The sequence below is a fragment of the Staurois parvus genome, unplaced genomic scaffold, assembly GCF_062004578.1.
Source record: "Staurois parvus isolate SC_StPar_1 unplaced genomic scaffold, SC_StPar_1.0 ptg000599l, whole genome shotgun sequence".
NCBI classification, from domain to species: Eukaryota; Metazoa; Chordata; class Amphibia; order Anura; family Ranidae; genus Staurois; species Staurois parvus.
Window position 1 is genome coordinate 492,186 of NW_028318395.1, and position 15,663 is coordinate 507,848.

General features: G+C 40.8%; 1 protein-coding gene across 1 annotated transcript in view; it reads left to right on the top strand.

Annotated features, from left to right (window-relative positions):
• The window catches only part of LOC149449857 (uncharacterized), a 68,701-nt gene that overhangs the window by 49,114 nt on the left and 3,924 nt on the right, over positions 1-15,663 (top strand). The window contains exon 5 of the mRNA XM_089692654.1: positions 13,097-13,211. Within this exon, the coding sequence (XP_089548780.1) occupies positions 13,097-13,172 (76 nt within the window). The 3' untranslated portion in view covers positions 13,173-13,211. The remainder of the gene's footprint in view (positions 1-13,096; positions 13,212-15,663) is intronic.

Consider the following 15,663-nt stretch of genomic DNA (forward strand, 5'->3'; position numbering starts at 1 on the left):
TATGATGGCAATGAATATGAATGGCTTTTTGAGAGCTCAGGGTTTATTACAGGCCAGTTGCATAGAAAAACTCAGCCTCCGTTGTCATGCAATTCACTGTCAATTTAAAGAGCATAGCATTTTTTTAATCTGTCATGTTTACATATTAACAATGTAATAATTACTAAGAGTGTATAATATATTCTAATTATGCAATGCACTGGCTGGCTGAACTGAATTTACCCTCTTAAAATATTTATTACAGTACCTACATTATTAATTATAATTCATTTTCATAATTTAAATTGGAGGCTGTGCCAATGATCATGACTTGACTTTTTCTACATATCAAAAGTTTTAATAGCCTAGATTAGTGTCTCTCATGTTGCCTAGCAGTGATCAACACTACAGAACTGGGCAAGATAGATACACAAACATAGCTAAATCATACATACAGTATACATACCCATTCCTCAGTGTGTGCTTGTATGTTGCACTGCACTGCAATGTCAAGTCTTTGTTTCTAATGCATAATATACTGGTTTATTGTAACATAGAAACAGACAACAGAAGTGACAACAGAAAAAGAAAACCAAGTGGTCTATTGGGCCTGCCCCCACCCCCCTTTTTATATGTGTGTATATGTATATATATATATATATATATATATATATATATGTTTTGGGTTTTTGTTGTCTATGTTTGCCCCAAGCATGTTTGAATCCACTTACTGTTGACTAACTACCTCTGCAGGAAGTCTATTCCAAGAATAAAATGCTCTTTTAATAAAATAATACTTCTTGAGATTAGTTTTGAACTTTCCTCCTGCTAGCTTGAGGTCATGTCCCCGTGTTCTTGATCTTGGCTTCAAATTGAAAATACTGCCCTCCTGAACCTTATTCACCTTCACCCCCTTGATGTATTTATAGGTTTCAGCAATGTCTCCCCTTTCCCTTCTTTCCTCCAGACTGTACATATTATATTCCTGAAGTCTCTCCTCATGTTTTATCCCTAAGACCTTTCACCATTTTTGTTGCCCATCTCTTGACTTGCTCTATCATATCGATATCTTTTTGTAAGTAAGGTCTCCAGAACTGGACACAGTATTCTAAATGAGGTCTACGTAACTAAAGATCTATATAAGGGAATGATGACCTCCTTCTTCCTGCTGGAGACCCCTCTAGTGATGCATCCTAAAATTCTATTCCCTTTTCCCACTGCTTGACCACACTGTTTGCTCATTTTGCAATCATCTAAAATAAGTACTCCCAAATCTGTTTATTCTGTAGTGCTGGCCAACACAGCACTCCCAATATTGTACATTATGAAGGAATTATTTTCCCCTAGGCGCATTATTTTACACATAGAAACAGAACTGCAGTTTCCATTACTTTGACCAATCTTCCAGCAATGTTAAATCATAGCAAGCTTATTGAACACCTTTGTGTCATTGGTTAAAAGACATACAGTACCTTACCCACCAAACCTTTTGTTATATAATTTACAAAATGATTAAATAGAACAGGATCTAGTACAGAGCCTTGCGGTACACCCCTAGTGACTGGTCTCTGTTTCCAATGAACCCCATTTACAGCTACACTCTGAAATCTATCCTTTAGATAACTGCATACCCACCCAAGGGCTAAGTCCTATCTTGTACAACATTTGTATTAGATGATTATGTGGAATTGTATCAAATGCTTTACTGAAATCAAGATAGACTTTGTCCATAGCACTACCCTGGTCCAAAGCATTAGTGATATAGTAAAACAAATCCAATCAGATTAGTCTGACATGATCTGCCCTCAGTAAAGCCTTGCTGATTCTCTATCAAGGGATTCTTTTTCCCTGCAATGTTTATTGCATTATTTTACATTTTGAGCCAATGAACTGCAGTTTCTACTGCTTTTGCCAGCAGTGCCAAATTGTGTTCCATGTTACAGACACCTCCAGGGAAATCAACCCTATTGCACACGTTTGTGTCATCAGCAAAAACATATACCTTACCTGCAAAGCCTTTAGCTATATTACTTAATAATAGATTAATTATTCTGTAAATCAGATATGCATCAACAAATTAGGAAAAATGTCATTGATTAGTCAAAAGTAAACTTACAGCACAACTCTAGGCTTAGCTCCCTGCAAGCTGAGTAACCCCTTTTCCTTCTGGAGGCCTTCTGGTAGCATGATTTGGCTTTGCAACAACAAACTAAGAGTGTGGGGCACCATAGTAACACCCGGCACTAACAGGATGAATTTAGTTTTCAAGGCGGAGTCATCCCCGATATTACTGCATGATGTCCAGCATCATTAAACCTGCAAGACTAAGGACATCTCTGTGGCAGAAAAGAAATGCTGCATGGGACAGCTTGGCTTGAAGGTGAGTATTGTAGCTAAAGCTGCTTTTTTTGTTTTAAAATCAGCAAGGTGCCCTGGAGTTGGGCATTAAAAGATAACAGTTTTTTTGTACAGTTATCCTCCTTCCAAAAGTCAAACTAAGAGAGGATACGATTATAGAAAAACATTAGAAAAGTAAATATCCTAATTAACCGTTTCAATACCGTGCAATTTTACACCTTCCTGCCCAGGCCATTTTTCAGGTTTCAGCGCTCTCACACTTTGAATGACAATTGCGCGGTCATACAACACTGTACCCAAACTAAAATTTTATCATTTTCTTCACACAACTAGAGCTTTCTTTTGGTGGTATTTAATCACCGCTGGGGTTTTTATTTTTTGCTAAATTAACAAAAAAAGACCAAAAATGTTGAAAAAAAAAAAAGTTTTTCTTTGTTTCTGTTATAAAAGTTTACAAATAAATAATTGTTCTTCATAAATTTAGGCCGAAATGTATTCTGCTACATGTCTTTGGTGAAAATAACCCAAATTAGGATGTATTTTTTAGTTTGTAGGAAAGTTATAGAGTTCACAAACTATGGTATAGATCTGAATATTGATCAATCCTGAAGTACTGACAGCCAATCTAATTTCTTGAGGTCCAAGAATGTCAGAATAGTACAGATATCCCCAAATGACCCCTTTTTGCAGAGTAGACAGTCCGACGTACTTCATAAGAGGCATGGCGAGTTTTTTGAAGTTGTATTTTTTTGTCATAATTTTTCGGAAAATGAAAAAATTTAAAAAATTATTTTCACTATTTTTTTTTTTACATACTGTCACCAGTGCAGTACAGTGTCATCATATAACTGGCATGGCGGTGAACAGGGACACTGACTGGTGACAGTATGAAAAAAAAAAATATATATTTTTTTTTAATTTTTTTTAATTTTTTTATTATATTTAATTTTTTATTACATTTTTTTTTATTTTTTTAAAGATTTTTTTTTCATATTTTACTATGACCAAAGTAGTACAATGTTACCATAGTAACATTGTACTACTTTGGGGAAGTGATCAGTATTTTTTTTTTTACAGAATTTGCTTATAGCAAAGAATTACTTTGCTATAAGCAAGCATTTACCTGAATGAAATCGATTCATTCAGCTTTTTTTTTTTTTTGTGCTTAGCTGTGATTTGGTCATAGCTAATCACATGACATGTGCATGTGATTAGCTGTGACCATTCACAGCTAGGCACTAGTATACAATGGATGGCATCATGAATGAAGCCATCCATTGTATACAACTGTCATGTCACATGCTGTGATTGGTCACAGCAGGTCACATGGTACCAGCAACGGGAGCTGGTACTCGGATCTGTCATCGGCCGTGTCCGAGGTGCACGGCCGGTGACAGATTGCACTGCTGCGCCGCTCTGCATTAGCGCAAACTGCGCATGTGCGGGAGCACGCAAAATGGTGTGCACCCGGAGTGCAGAGACACTTTTGAAGCTGCCAAATGGCCATTGGCCGGGCGGCTAATGGTTAAACAGCACAGGACATAGGCAACATATTTACACACAATGCGTTATACAGGTGAAACTCGAAAAATTAGAATATCGTGCAGAAGTTAATTTATTTCAGTAATGCAACTTAAAAGATGAAACTAATATATGAGATAGACTCATTACATGCAAAGCAAGATAGTTCAAGCCGTAATTTGTCATAATTGTGATGATTATGGCTTACAGCTCATGAAAACCCCAAATCCACAATCTCAGAAAATTTGAATATTACATGCAATCAATAAAACAAGGATTGTACATAGAACAATATCGGACCTGTGAAAAGTATAAGCATGCATATGTACTCAGTACTTGGTTTGGGCCCCTTTTGCAGCAATTACTGCCTCAGTGCGGCGTGGCATGGAAGCTATCAGTTTGTGGCACTGCTGAGGTGTTATGGAAGACCAGGATGCTTCAATAGAGGCCTTCAGCTCTTCTGCATTGTTCGGTCTCATGTCTCTCATCTTTCTCTTGGCAATGCCCCATAGATTCTCTATGGGGTTTAGGTCAGGTGAGTTTGCTGGCCAGTCAAGCACAGTAATCCCACGGTCATTGAACCAGGTTTTGGTGCTTTTGGCAGTGTGGGCAGGTGCTAAGTCCTGCTGGAAAATGAAGTCAGCATCCCCATAAAGGTCATCTGTGGAAGGAAGCATGAAGTGCTCGAAAATATCCTGGTAGACAGCTGCATTGACCCTGCACTCAATGAAGCACAGTGGACCAACACCAGCAGATGACATGGCTCCCCAAATCAACACAGACTATGGAAACTTCACACTGGACTTCAAGAATCTTGCAGTGTGTGCCTCTCTATTCTTCCTCCATACTCTGGGTCCTTGGTTTCCAAATGAGATGCAAAAGTTGCTCTCATCAGAAAAGAGGACTTTGGACCACTGAGCAACAGACCAGGTCTGTTTTTCACACATACGACATTTGACGCCCATGTCCAGGGTCCGTCTGTGTGTGGTGGCTCTTGATGCACTGACTCCAGCCTCAGTCCACTCCTTGGAAAAGTCCCCAACACTTTTGAATGGCCTTTTTCTGACAATCCTATCCAGGCTGAGGTCATCCCTGCTGCTTGTGCACCTTTTTCTTCCACACTTTTCCCTTCCACATAACTTTCTATTAATGTGCTTTGATACAGCACTTTGGGAACATCCAACTTCTTTTGCAATTACCTTTTGAGGCTTTCCCTCCTTATGGAGGGTGTCAATGATGGTTTTCTGCACAACTGTCAGGTCAGCAGTCTTTCCCATGATTGTGATTCCTACTGAACTAGACTGAGAGACCATTTAAAGACTCAGGAACCCTTTGCAGGTGTTATGGCTTAATTAGCTGATTAGAGTGGGATACTTTGAGCCGAGAATATTGCACCTTTTCACAATACAGTCATGGCCGAAATTGTTGGCACCCTTGATATTTCTCCAGGAAATCATGTATTTCTCACGAAACGTATTGCATTAACACATGTTTTGCTATACACATGTTTATTCCCTTTGTGTGTATTGGGACAAAACAAAAAAAGGGAGGAAAGAAAGCAAATTCGACATAATGTCACACAAACCTCCAAAAATGGGCTGGACAAAAGTATTGGCACCCTTTCACAACTGCGGATAAATAAGAATGTTACAAGCATGTGATGCTCCTGTAAACTCACCTGGGGCAAGTAACAGGTGTGGGCAATATAGAAATCACACCTGAAAGCAGATAAAAAGGAGAGACGTTCACTTAACCTTTGCATTGTGTGTCTGTCTGTGCCACACTAAGCATGGACAACAGAAAGAGGAGACGAGAACTGTCTGAGGACCTGAGAACCAAAATTGTGGCAAAATATCAACAATCTCAAGGTTACAAGTCCATCTCCAGAGAACTAGATTTGCCTTTGTCCACAGTGCGCAACATTATCAAGAAGTTTGCAACCCATGGCACTGTAGCTAATCTCCCTGGTCGTGGACGGATGAGGAAAATTGATGAAAGATTGCAACGCAGAATAGTCCGGATGGTGGATAAGCAGCCCCAAACATGTTCCAAAGACATTCAAGCTGTCCTGCAGGCTCAGGGAGCATCAGTGTCAGCGCGAACTATCCGTCGACATTTAAATGAAATGAAACGCTATGGCAGGAGACCCAGGAGGACCCCACTGCTGACACAGAGACATAAAAAAGCAAGACTACAGTTTGCCAAAATGTACTTGAGTAAGCCAAAAGCCTTCTGGGAAAACGTCTTGTGGACAGATGAGACCAAGATAGAGCTTTTCGGTAAAGCACATCATTCTACTGTTTACCGAAAACGGAATGAGGCCTACAAAGAACAAAACACAGTACCTACGGTAAAATATGGTGGAGGTTCAATGATGTTTTGGGGTTGTTTTGCTGCCTCTGGCACTGGGTGCCTTGACTGTGTGCAAGGCATCATGAAATCTGAGGATTACCAAAGGATTTTGGGTCGCACTGTAGGGCCCAGTGTCAGAAAGCTGGGTTTGCGTCCAAGATCCTGGGTCTTCCAGCAGGACAATGACCCCAAACATACGTCAAAAAGCACTCAGAAATGGATGGCAAAGAAGCGCTGGAGAGTTCTGAAGTGGCCAGCAATGAGCCCAGATCTAAATCCCATTGAACACCTGTGGAGAGATCTTAAAATTGCTGTTGGGAAAAGGTGTCCTTCCAATAAGAGAGACCTGGAGCTGTTTGCAAAGGAAGAGTGGTCCAAAATTCCGGGTGAGAGGTGTCAGAAGCTTATTGATGGTTATAGGAAGCGACTGATTTCAGTTATGTTTTCCAAAGGGTGTGCAACCAAATATTAAGTTAAGGGTGCCAATACTTTTGTCCAGCCCATTTTTGGGGTTTTGTGTGACATTATGTCATATTTGCTTTTCTGCCTCTGTTTTATATTTGTTCCAATACATACAAAGGGAATAAACATGTGTATAGCAAAACATGTGTTAATGCAATACCTTTTTTGTGTGAAATACTTGATTTTCAGGAAAAATATCAAGGGTGCCAACAATTTCGGCCATGACTGTATTCTAATTTTCTGAGATTGTGGATTTGGGATTTTCATGAGCTGTAAGCCATAATCATCACAATTATGACAAATCATGGCTTGAACTATCTTGCTTTGAATGTAATGAGTCTATCTCATATATTAGTTTCACCTTTTAAGTTGCATTACTGAAATAAATGAACTTTTGCACAATATTCTTTATTTTTGAGATTCACCTGTAGGTGCACACCTTCAGTGACAGGACACTGGCAAGCTTTTGAGGACACACCCCTCTGGGGCACCTCCCCTATTAACCTTAAAGTGTTACTAAACCCAGGACCCTGCATTCAATATATCTGGTCTCCCACAGTACACAGAACATGGAAGTGCTATTATTTTAGTAAATATAAACTGCTAAATACCTTTTATCATCAGAAGTTAGAGCAGTCGTGTGGCTTCTATCAGTGTCTAGCTCAGCACTAGCTAAAGCTTGTAGGAGGAGATTTCTTTCTGCTCTAGGAGGGTGTATATCTCCTGACCTCTGTCTGGACAGTGCTGATCACATGCACTTTCCCAAGAAAAAAAAACCTCTCTAGCAATATGCACCAAACTGTTCATGCCTACGATTCAGTCTGGAAATAAGTGGTGGTCCCTTGAAAAAGGGAAGTGACAGTGAAGAAAGGATCAAACAGCCTTTTTACACAATGCAGAGGATTAACTCCTTAGGTTCGACAGTGAGTATAATAAGCATGCTTTACTGCATATACACACTGATTTTACTGTTGTGGGTTTAGTAACACTTTAACTCACTCTGTGAATCCTTAGTTTTGTACTACTGTCCTAAGGGAATGATAGGTCTGCTTGCCTTATGGGAAAGGGGGCTGCTATAGGTCAAGAACACCGAAGCCAGCTATAGTGCCTGGGAACCCACGTTAGGGGTAAACATGACACCTATTCAGTAAAAGCATTTATCACAACTACAGTATGTCACTATTTCTTTGACAAATTAGGGCCTTAATACAGGTATCATTCAGGGTTCAAAAATATCCCACCTCTTCTCCTACTCTTGTTTCTCATGAATGGTCAGTGGTGAAGGCTATTTATTGCCCTAAAGGATGGATTTTTGATATTTAACTTTTGTACTGCATAAAGTTTTGAGGGTGACACTGTTGAGTCAGATCCCAAGGATGTTCCTATTGAAGGCGTTCCTTCTTTCATGGACTCTGCATATAGAAAGTTTGATACACTCCTAAAGGCTCTCTTTAATCTTGCAGCGCCAGTCCTGAAACCAGCTCTTGCTGCAAGTTTAGTATGTCAAACTGCAAGCTGACTAGACTAATGAACAACATGACCAACATGACCCTGTATATGGTGCCTCACGTGTATGCCCTTCCAAGGAAGATGCCTGTTTGGTGAGGCACTTGACCAGCTTATCAAAGAGGTCACAAAAAAGGTTTTACTTTCACAAAGGAAGATTCTAAAAAGCTCTTATTCAGGACCCCTTAGCTTCTCAAATGCAGAGCACCTGTCCACTCTACCCAGGCTTCAACTTCAACTTCAAAGCCTAAGTTCAGCTCTTCCTTTTGGCACAACACGTACCCCACAAAAGCCACAAAGCTTTCCACAAGCCCTCTTCACAATGAAAGGGCTCCCTCACTACAAAGTGTGTGTGTGTACTGCCCAAAGACAGTTAGATTTGCAAAAGACCCTGAACCATCATTTTATGTCCCAGGGAGTCATGTCAGTACTGTCACAAGACAGGTTTAAAGGATTCTACTCAAACCTATTCACAGTACCAAAGCCCAACAGCGATATTCACCACATTTTGGACCTAAAATGCTTCAGCAGATTCCTTTAAACTTCAGAATTTTGCATTAGGTCAGTAATTGCCTCTTGGAGACAAGAAGAATGCCTGGCATAAGCTGATATCCAATATGCTTATCTGCATGTTCCCATTTACCCACTTCATCAGCATTTTCTGTGCATTGCATTGGCAGAAAAATGACTTCCAGTTTGTCACACTTTAGCTTATCCTTTGTTTGCAGAGTGTTCACAAATGTCTTAGCACCTGTGTTGGCCCAGCTCAGGCCATTAGGTGACCATCTTCTGAAAGATGCATCTCATGGTCAGTTGTCAGCCAGGATAATTCAAATGCTCCAGGCTTGTGGTTGGGTAGTCAATTAAAAACAAAATTACACTCCAGCCATCTCTTGACCTGGAATACTTGGATCTGGTCCTGGACACACCTCATGCAAGTCTTTCTTCCAGAAAAGAAAAAAAAATCCCATACTGAGATTCTCAATGAGAGTTCTAGGTCTAATGGTCAGATAATTTGAGGCAGTGCCTTTTGCCCAATTCCATTCCATTCAGCTGTCCAACAAAACATTTTTTGGGCATGGAAAAAGCTGGCCCTTTTCCCTCAACTAAAGCTGGGCATACATGCATAGTTTTTTTTCCATCAGCCAGAGACCTGAACAGAAAAAAACCTAACATTCCTGCATCTATGTAAGCAACTTGGATACAGAACTCACCCCCCCCATCCCTGCTGTGACATCGTATTCTAACAATGGGGATTCCTTCCTGTCAGAATACATTAACCAGTGCTGCAGACAATTGGACCACAGAACACCCCCAAGCAATAAATACGAAGGGTGGGCAACAACTAGGCAAATAGAACTGTGCCAACAGGCCCAAAAAAGTTCATAGTGCCACTACTAGAACCTTGCGGCCAAAAGCTGCATCTGCAGAAGATTGGATGTTCACCTGGTGAAAAGTATAATAAAGTATGAACAGAAGAGCAGGTGACAGCCTTGAAATGCCCAGATATCTCCCACCAATTTGGTGGAATGGGTGTAACAGCACACAAGGAGGAAATTCCTTATCCACAATGCTGGATTTTGAAGCATGGTGTACCTTGGAACATCCCAAAGAAAGAATGAACAGGTAATCTTTTTTTTTTAATAGAAGAAGTAGCTTTGAGGTATAATTTAATGGCTCTGACTATGCCCAAGCAATGCAAAGACAATTCAGAGACATTTCCTTTGGATGTTTAGGAGCAGAGCATAAGGATGGCAGTACAATCTCAATGTTGTAATCACCTTTGGAAGAAAGGATGGTCTTGGGTGTAAAACAACCTTGTATGAAATATAAGGAAAGGCTCTTTACAGAAAAGGACTGCCAGATCATTTGGAATTGGGCAAAAGGCACTGCCTGTGTCCTGTAGGCACTTGCCTGTGTCCTGTACTATACGATTGACTTTTGGCTCTCTTGTACATTCCAATGATTAGCAGTACAATATAGGACACAGAATACCTACCTACCTTACCTTGTTTTTTTCTGCATTGCTTGCTACAAAACTGAGGATTCATGGAGTGGGGTAGGGCTATATGCGAGGCACCCTAGTAAAAGGGGGGGGGGAGTTGTATCCTCCTAGTCCTGCCAGTTTTCAATCACCTGAAGTTATGGGCCTATAACTCATGGTTAATGAATATGATGCCTGTGTCCTGTACTCAAAGATATGGAATTTACGGATAAGTCAAAATACCCTTTTTTTAGGGCTTGTTCCTACCATGTTTGATGGGCTGTGTTTTTCTGCATATCATCACACATGTATGTTTTTAACATATAGAATCACATAGGAAATGTTTGTCTCAATAATAAAACTATCTTCATTTTCAAAATAGATAGATCTAAAAATATAGGTAAATTATAAAGGAACACATTGAAAACACATCAGATCTCAATGGGTAAAAATATCATGCTGGATAACTATACTGATATGGACTGGGTAATGTGTTAGGAATGTACGAATGTCCCATTGTTTGATGGACATGAGAACTGTCAAGCTACAGAGGACTGAATTCAAAGACACCCCGAAAATCAAAGTGAAAAAATTATGCAGCAGGCTAGTCCATTTTGCTGAAATTTCATTGCAGCAACTCAGAATGGTACTCAGTAGTTTGTATGGCCCCCACGTGCTTGTATGCATGCCTGACAACGTTGGGGCATGCTCCTAATGAGATGACAGATGGTGACATGAAGTATATCCTCCCAGATCTGGATGAGGGCATGACTGAGCTCCTGGACAGTCTGAGGTACAACCTGGCATCGTCAGATGGACCGAAACATGATATCCCAGAGGTGTTCTATTGGATTTAGGTCAGACGAGCAAGAGGGCCATTCAATGGTATCAATTACTTCATCCTCCAGCAACTGCCTGCATACTCTCTCCACATGAGGCCGGACACTGTCATGCAAAAGGAGGAACCCAGGACCCACTGCACCAGTGTAGGGTCTGACAATGGGTCCAAGGATTTCATCCCGATACCCATTGGCAGTCAGGGTGCCATTTTCTAGCCTGTAGAGGTCTGTGTGTCCCTCCAAGGATATGCCTCCCCAGACCATCACTGACCCACCACCAAAACGGTCATGCTGAACGATGTTACAGGCAGCATAACGTTCTCCACAGCTTCTCCAGACCCTTTTACGTCTGTCACATGTGCTCAGGGTGAACCTGCTCTCATCTGTTGGCGGACTTGCCAATTTTGGTGTTCAATGGCAAATGCCAATCAAGCTCTATGGTGCTGGGCAGTGAGCACAGGGCCCACTAGAGGACGTCGGGCCCTCAGGCCACCCTCATGAAGTCTGTTTCTGAGTGTTTTGTCAGAGACATCTACACCAGTGGCCTGCTGCAGGTCATTTTGTAGGGCTCTGGCAGTGCTCATACTTTTCCTCCTTGCACAAAGGAGCAGATACCGGTCGTGCTGATGGGTTAAGAACCTTCGACGGCCCTGTCCAGCTCTCCTAGAGTAACTGCCTGTCTCCTGGAATCTCCTCCATGCTCTTGATATCGTGCTGGGAGAGTTCCTTCACCCCAAACTTGCTCATCCATGTCTTTATCGACCTTGCTTCGTGCACTGGTGCGCAGTCATGTTGGAAAAGGAAGGGGCCATCCCCAAACTGTTCCTACAAAGGAGCATGAAATTGTCCAAAATGTCTTGTATGCTGATGCCTTAAGAGTTCCCTTCACTGGAACTAAGGGGCCAAGCCCAACCCCTGCAAAACAAGCCCACACCATAATCCCTCCTCCACCAAACTTTACACGTGGCACAATGCAGTCAGGCAAGTATCATTTAAGTACCGCCAAACCCAGATACGTCCACTGGATTTCCAGAGAAGTGTGATTCATCACTTCAGAGAACATGTCTCCACTGCTCTAGAGTCCAGTGGTGGCATGCTTTACACCACTGCATCCTACACTTTGCATTGCACTTGGTGATGCAAGGCTTGGATGCAGCTGCTCAGCCATGGAAACCCATTCCATGAAGCTCTCTACGCACTGTTGTGCTAATCTGAAGGCCACACGAAGTTTGGAGGTCTTTAGCTATTGACTCTGCAGACAGTTGGTGACTTCTGTGCACTGTATGCTTCAGGATGCGCTGACCCCACTTTGTCATTTTACATGGCCTACCACTTTGTAGCTGAGTTGCTGTTGTTCACAGTTTATTCCTCTTTGTTATAATACCACTAACAGTTGACCGGGGAATATTTAGTACCAAGGAAATTTTATGGATGGACTAATTGCACAGGTGCCAACCTATCAAGGTACCACGCTAGAATTCACTAAGCTCCTGAAATCAACTCATTCTTTTACAAATGTTTGTAGAAACAGTCTGCATGCCTAGGTGCTTGATTTTATACACCTGTGGCCATGGGGGTGATTGGAATACCTAAATCCAATGAGTTGGAGGGGTGTTCCAATACTTTTGGCAATATAGTGTATATCACTAGCACGTATAAATGAAAATGCAAAAAGCACTGGAGTTAACAAGAATATGGCAGACTGTACGCAGCACCTGCAACTCCCTGGGCAAAGAAAAGCACCATGAAGTTTATGCTAGGCATTTAAAATGCCTTTAAATGGCCATGTGTATGAACCCTAAAAGTATTCACCCCTTAGAAGTTGTCTTTTAAAAGTGGGTTTAATTTTGTATTTTTGATCTGGATTACAGAAAGGACTTTTTATTGTCAAATCAAAAACAGATATCTGCAAAGTGATTGAGATGATTAAAACACAAAAGTAGAAAAAAAAAAAATAAGCAACTGCATAAATATACTTTTTGTAAAAAATGTATATAAATATCCATTTACTTTTGAATTCTGATCTGCTTCAAGTTACTGCGTCTTTAAAATTGGACATATGCCTTTTAATAATTACTTTCTTTTTCTTTCTCAGGCCATGGAAGGGAGACAAGCTTCCAATCAATGAAGAAGCACGAATAAATAGGCAGCAGAAAAATACTTTCGCTTAAATGCAATCGATTTTGTGAACACTTCCATCTTATAATGTGGTCAGTGCTGATCATACCACCACTCCCTCTTTCAAGGCCATATACAGTTAGGTCCATATATATTTGGACACAGGTACAATTTTAGTTTTTTTTCAGGTATTTACCAAAACATATTCAAGCTATAGTTATATAATGAATATGGGCTGAAAGTGCACACTCTCAGGTTTAATTTGAGGGTATGTACATCCAAATTGGAGTAAGGGTTTAAGAATAAAAGCTCTTAAGAGTAGCCACCCCCCATTTTTCAAGGGACCCAAAAATAATTAGACAATTGAATCAAAGCTGTTTCATGGCCAGGTGTGGGCTATTCCTTTGTTATTTCTTCATCAATTAAGCAGGTAAAAGGTCTGAAGTTGATTCTAAGTGTGGTATTTGCATTGGGAATCTATTGCTGTGAACCTACATCATGCGTTCAAAGGAGCTGTCCATGCAAGTGAAACAGGCCATTGTAAGGCTTCAAAAACAAAACATCAGAGAGATAGCAGTAACATTAGGAGTGGCAAAATCAACAGTTTGGTACATTCTGAGGAAAGAAGAACGCACTGGTGAGCTCTGCAACATAAAAAGACAGACAACAGTGGTGGATGATCGCAGGATCCTCTCTATGGTAAAGAAAAACCCATTCAGAAGATCCAGACGAGTGAAGGACACTCTCTAGGAGGTGGGCGTATCACGGTCAAAGTCTACAATCAAGAGAAGACTTCACAAGAGCAAATACAGAAGGTTCACCACAAGGTGCAAACCATTCATAAGCCTGAAGAAGAGAAAACCCAGATTAGACTTTGCCAAAAAAACAGCCAGACCAGTTCTGGAAAAACATTCTTTGGATGGATGAAACCAAGATTAATCTGTACCAGAATGACGGCAAAGAAAAAAGTGTGGAGAAGGCTTGGAACAGCTCATGATCCAAAGCAAACAAAATCATCTGTAAAACATGGTGGAGGCAGTGTGATGGCATGGACATGCATGGCTGCCAGTGGCACTGGGTCAGACTCATTGGTGTTTATTGATAATGTGACAGAAGCAGCCGAATGAATTCTGCAGTGTTTAGAGATATACTGTCAGCTCAGATTCAGCCAAATGCAGCAAAGTTGATTGGACGGCGCTTCACAGTACAGATGGACAATGATCCAAAACACACTGAAAAAGCAACCCAGGGGCTTTTGAAGGAAAAGAAGTGGAATATTCTGCAATAGCCGAGTCAATCACCTGATCTCAACCCAATTGAGCATGCATTTCACTTGCTGAAGGCAAAACAAAAGGCAGAAAGACCCACAAAGAACAACTGAAGACAGCTGCAGTTAGAGCCTGGCAAAGCATCAGAAAGGAGGAAGCCCAGTCTTTGGTAATGTCCATGAGTTCCAGACTTCAGGCAGTCATTGCCAGTAAAGGATTCTCAACAAAATATTAAAAATGAACATTTTGTTTATGATTATATTCAATTGTCCAATTGCTTTTGGTCCCTTGAAAAAGGGGGGATGACTACTCTTAAAAGCTGTAATTCCTAAACCCTTCCTCCAATTTGGATGTACATACCCTCAAACTAAACCTGAGAGTGTGCACTTTCAGCCAATTTGTTATATAGCTATAGCTTGAATATGTTTTGTAAAATACCTTAAAAAATCTAAAAGTGTGCTTGTGTCCAAATATATATGGACCTAACTGTAGCTGTTAATGGAAGTTCAGTTCTTTTAGATATTTCACATCAGCCTGCTTTCCTCAGATGGCATATAACCTACATATTAGGAAGTATGAGTAATTATACAGAATTTGTTGGTCCACTGTACACCACTCATCACTAACTATGCTAAGTAAGTGTTAATAAAAAGCACATTGGAGCTGGAACCCCTGGGTAGAGCACTTCCTCCCGCCAAACTTTGATGACTCACTTCTCAACCCATAACGACTATTCCATGCTACTCTGGTACCATTCCCTATCAATCACACATACTCCTTCACCTATTGCTGCTAATTGTGGAGTCACCTACCCCCTCTTACCCCTCCCCACTCTCCCCCTGACATTCCCAACCCATCCCCCCCACCCTTTTTTTTTTTCTCCTTTTGTTAATTATTTTCTCTCCCTGACCATTTTGTATTATTCTACACTCCTATGTTATGACTCCCCTATGCTACACTGGGGAGCGTGCCTATTTGTTAAAACTTTGTATACATCTACGTTAATGGCTTCTCTCACCTTCTATTCCCTAAATCTGTTTTTTTGTCAAAACCACCATACCCTCCCGCTCCCCTTTCGTGTATAGACTCTGTTGTCATTGTCACCTATGTTTGCAAATTTTTTGTCTACAAAATGTATATCCCCATTGTCCTCCCTTTTCGAAAATCAATAAAATATTTGAACAAGAAAAAAGCACATTATACCACTGACCACCAAATTTACCAACGTATAATAAGGGCAGCATTATATACTGTATATATCTACCTCTGATAAGGG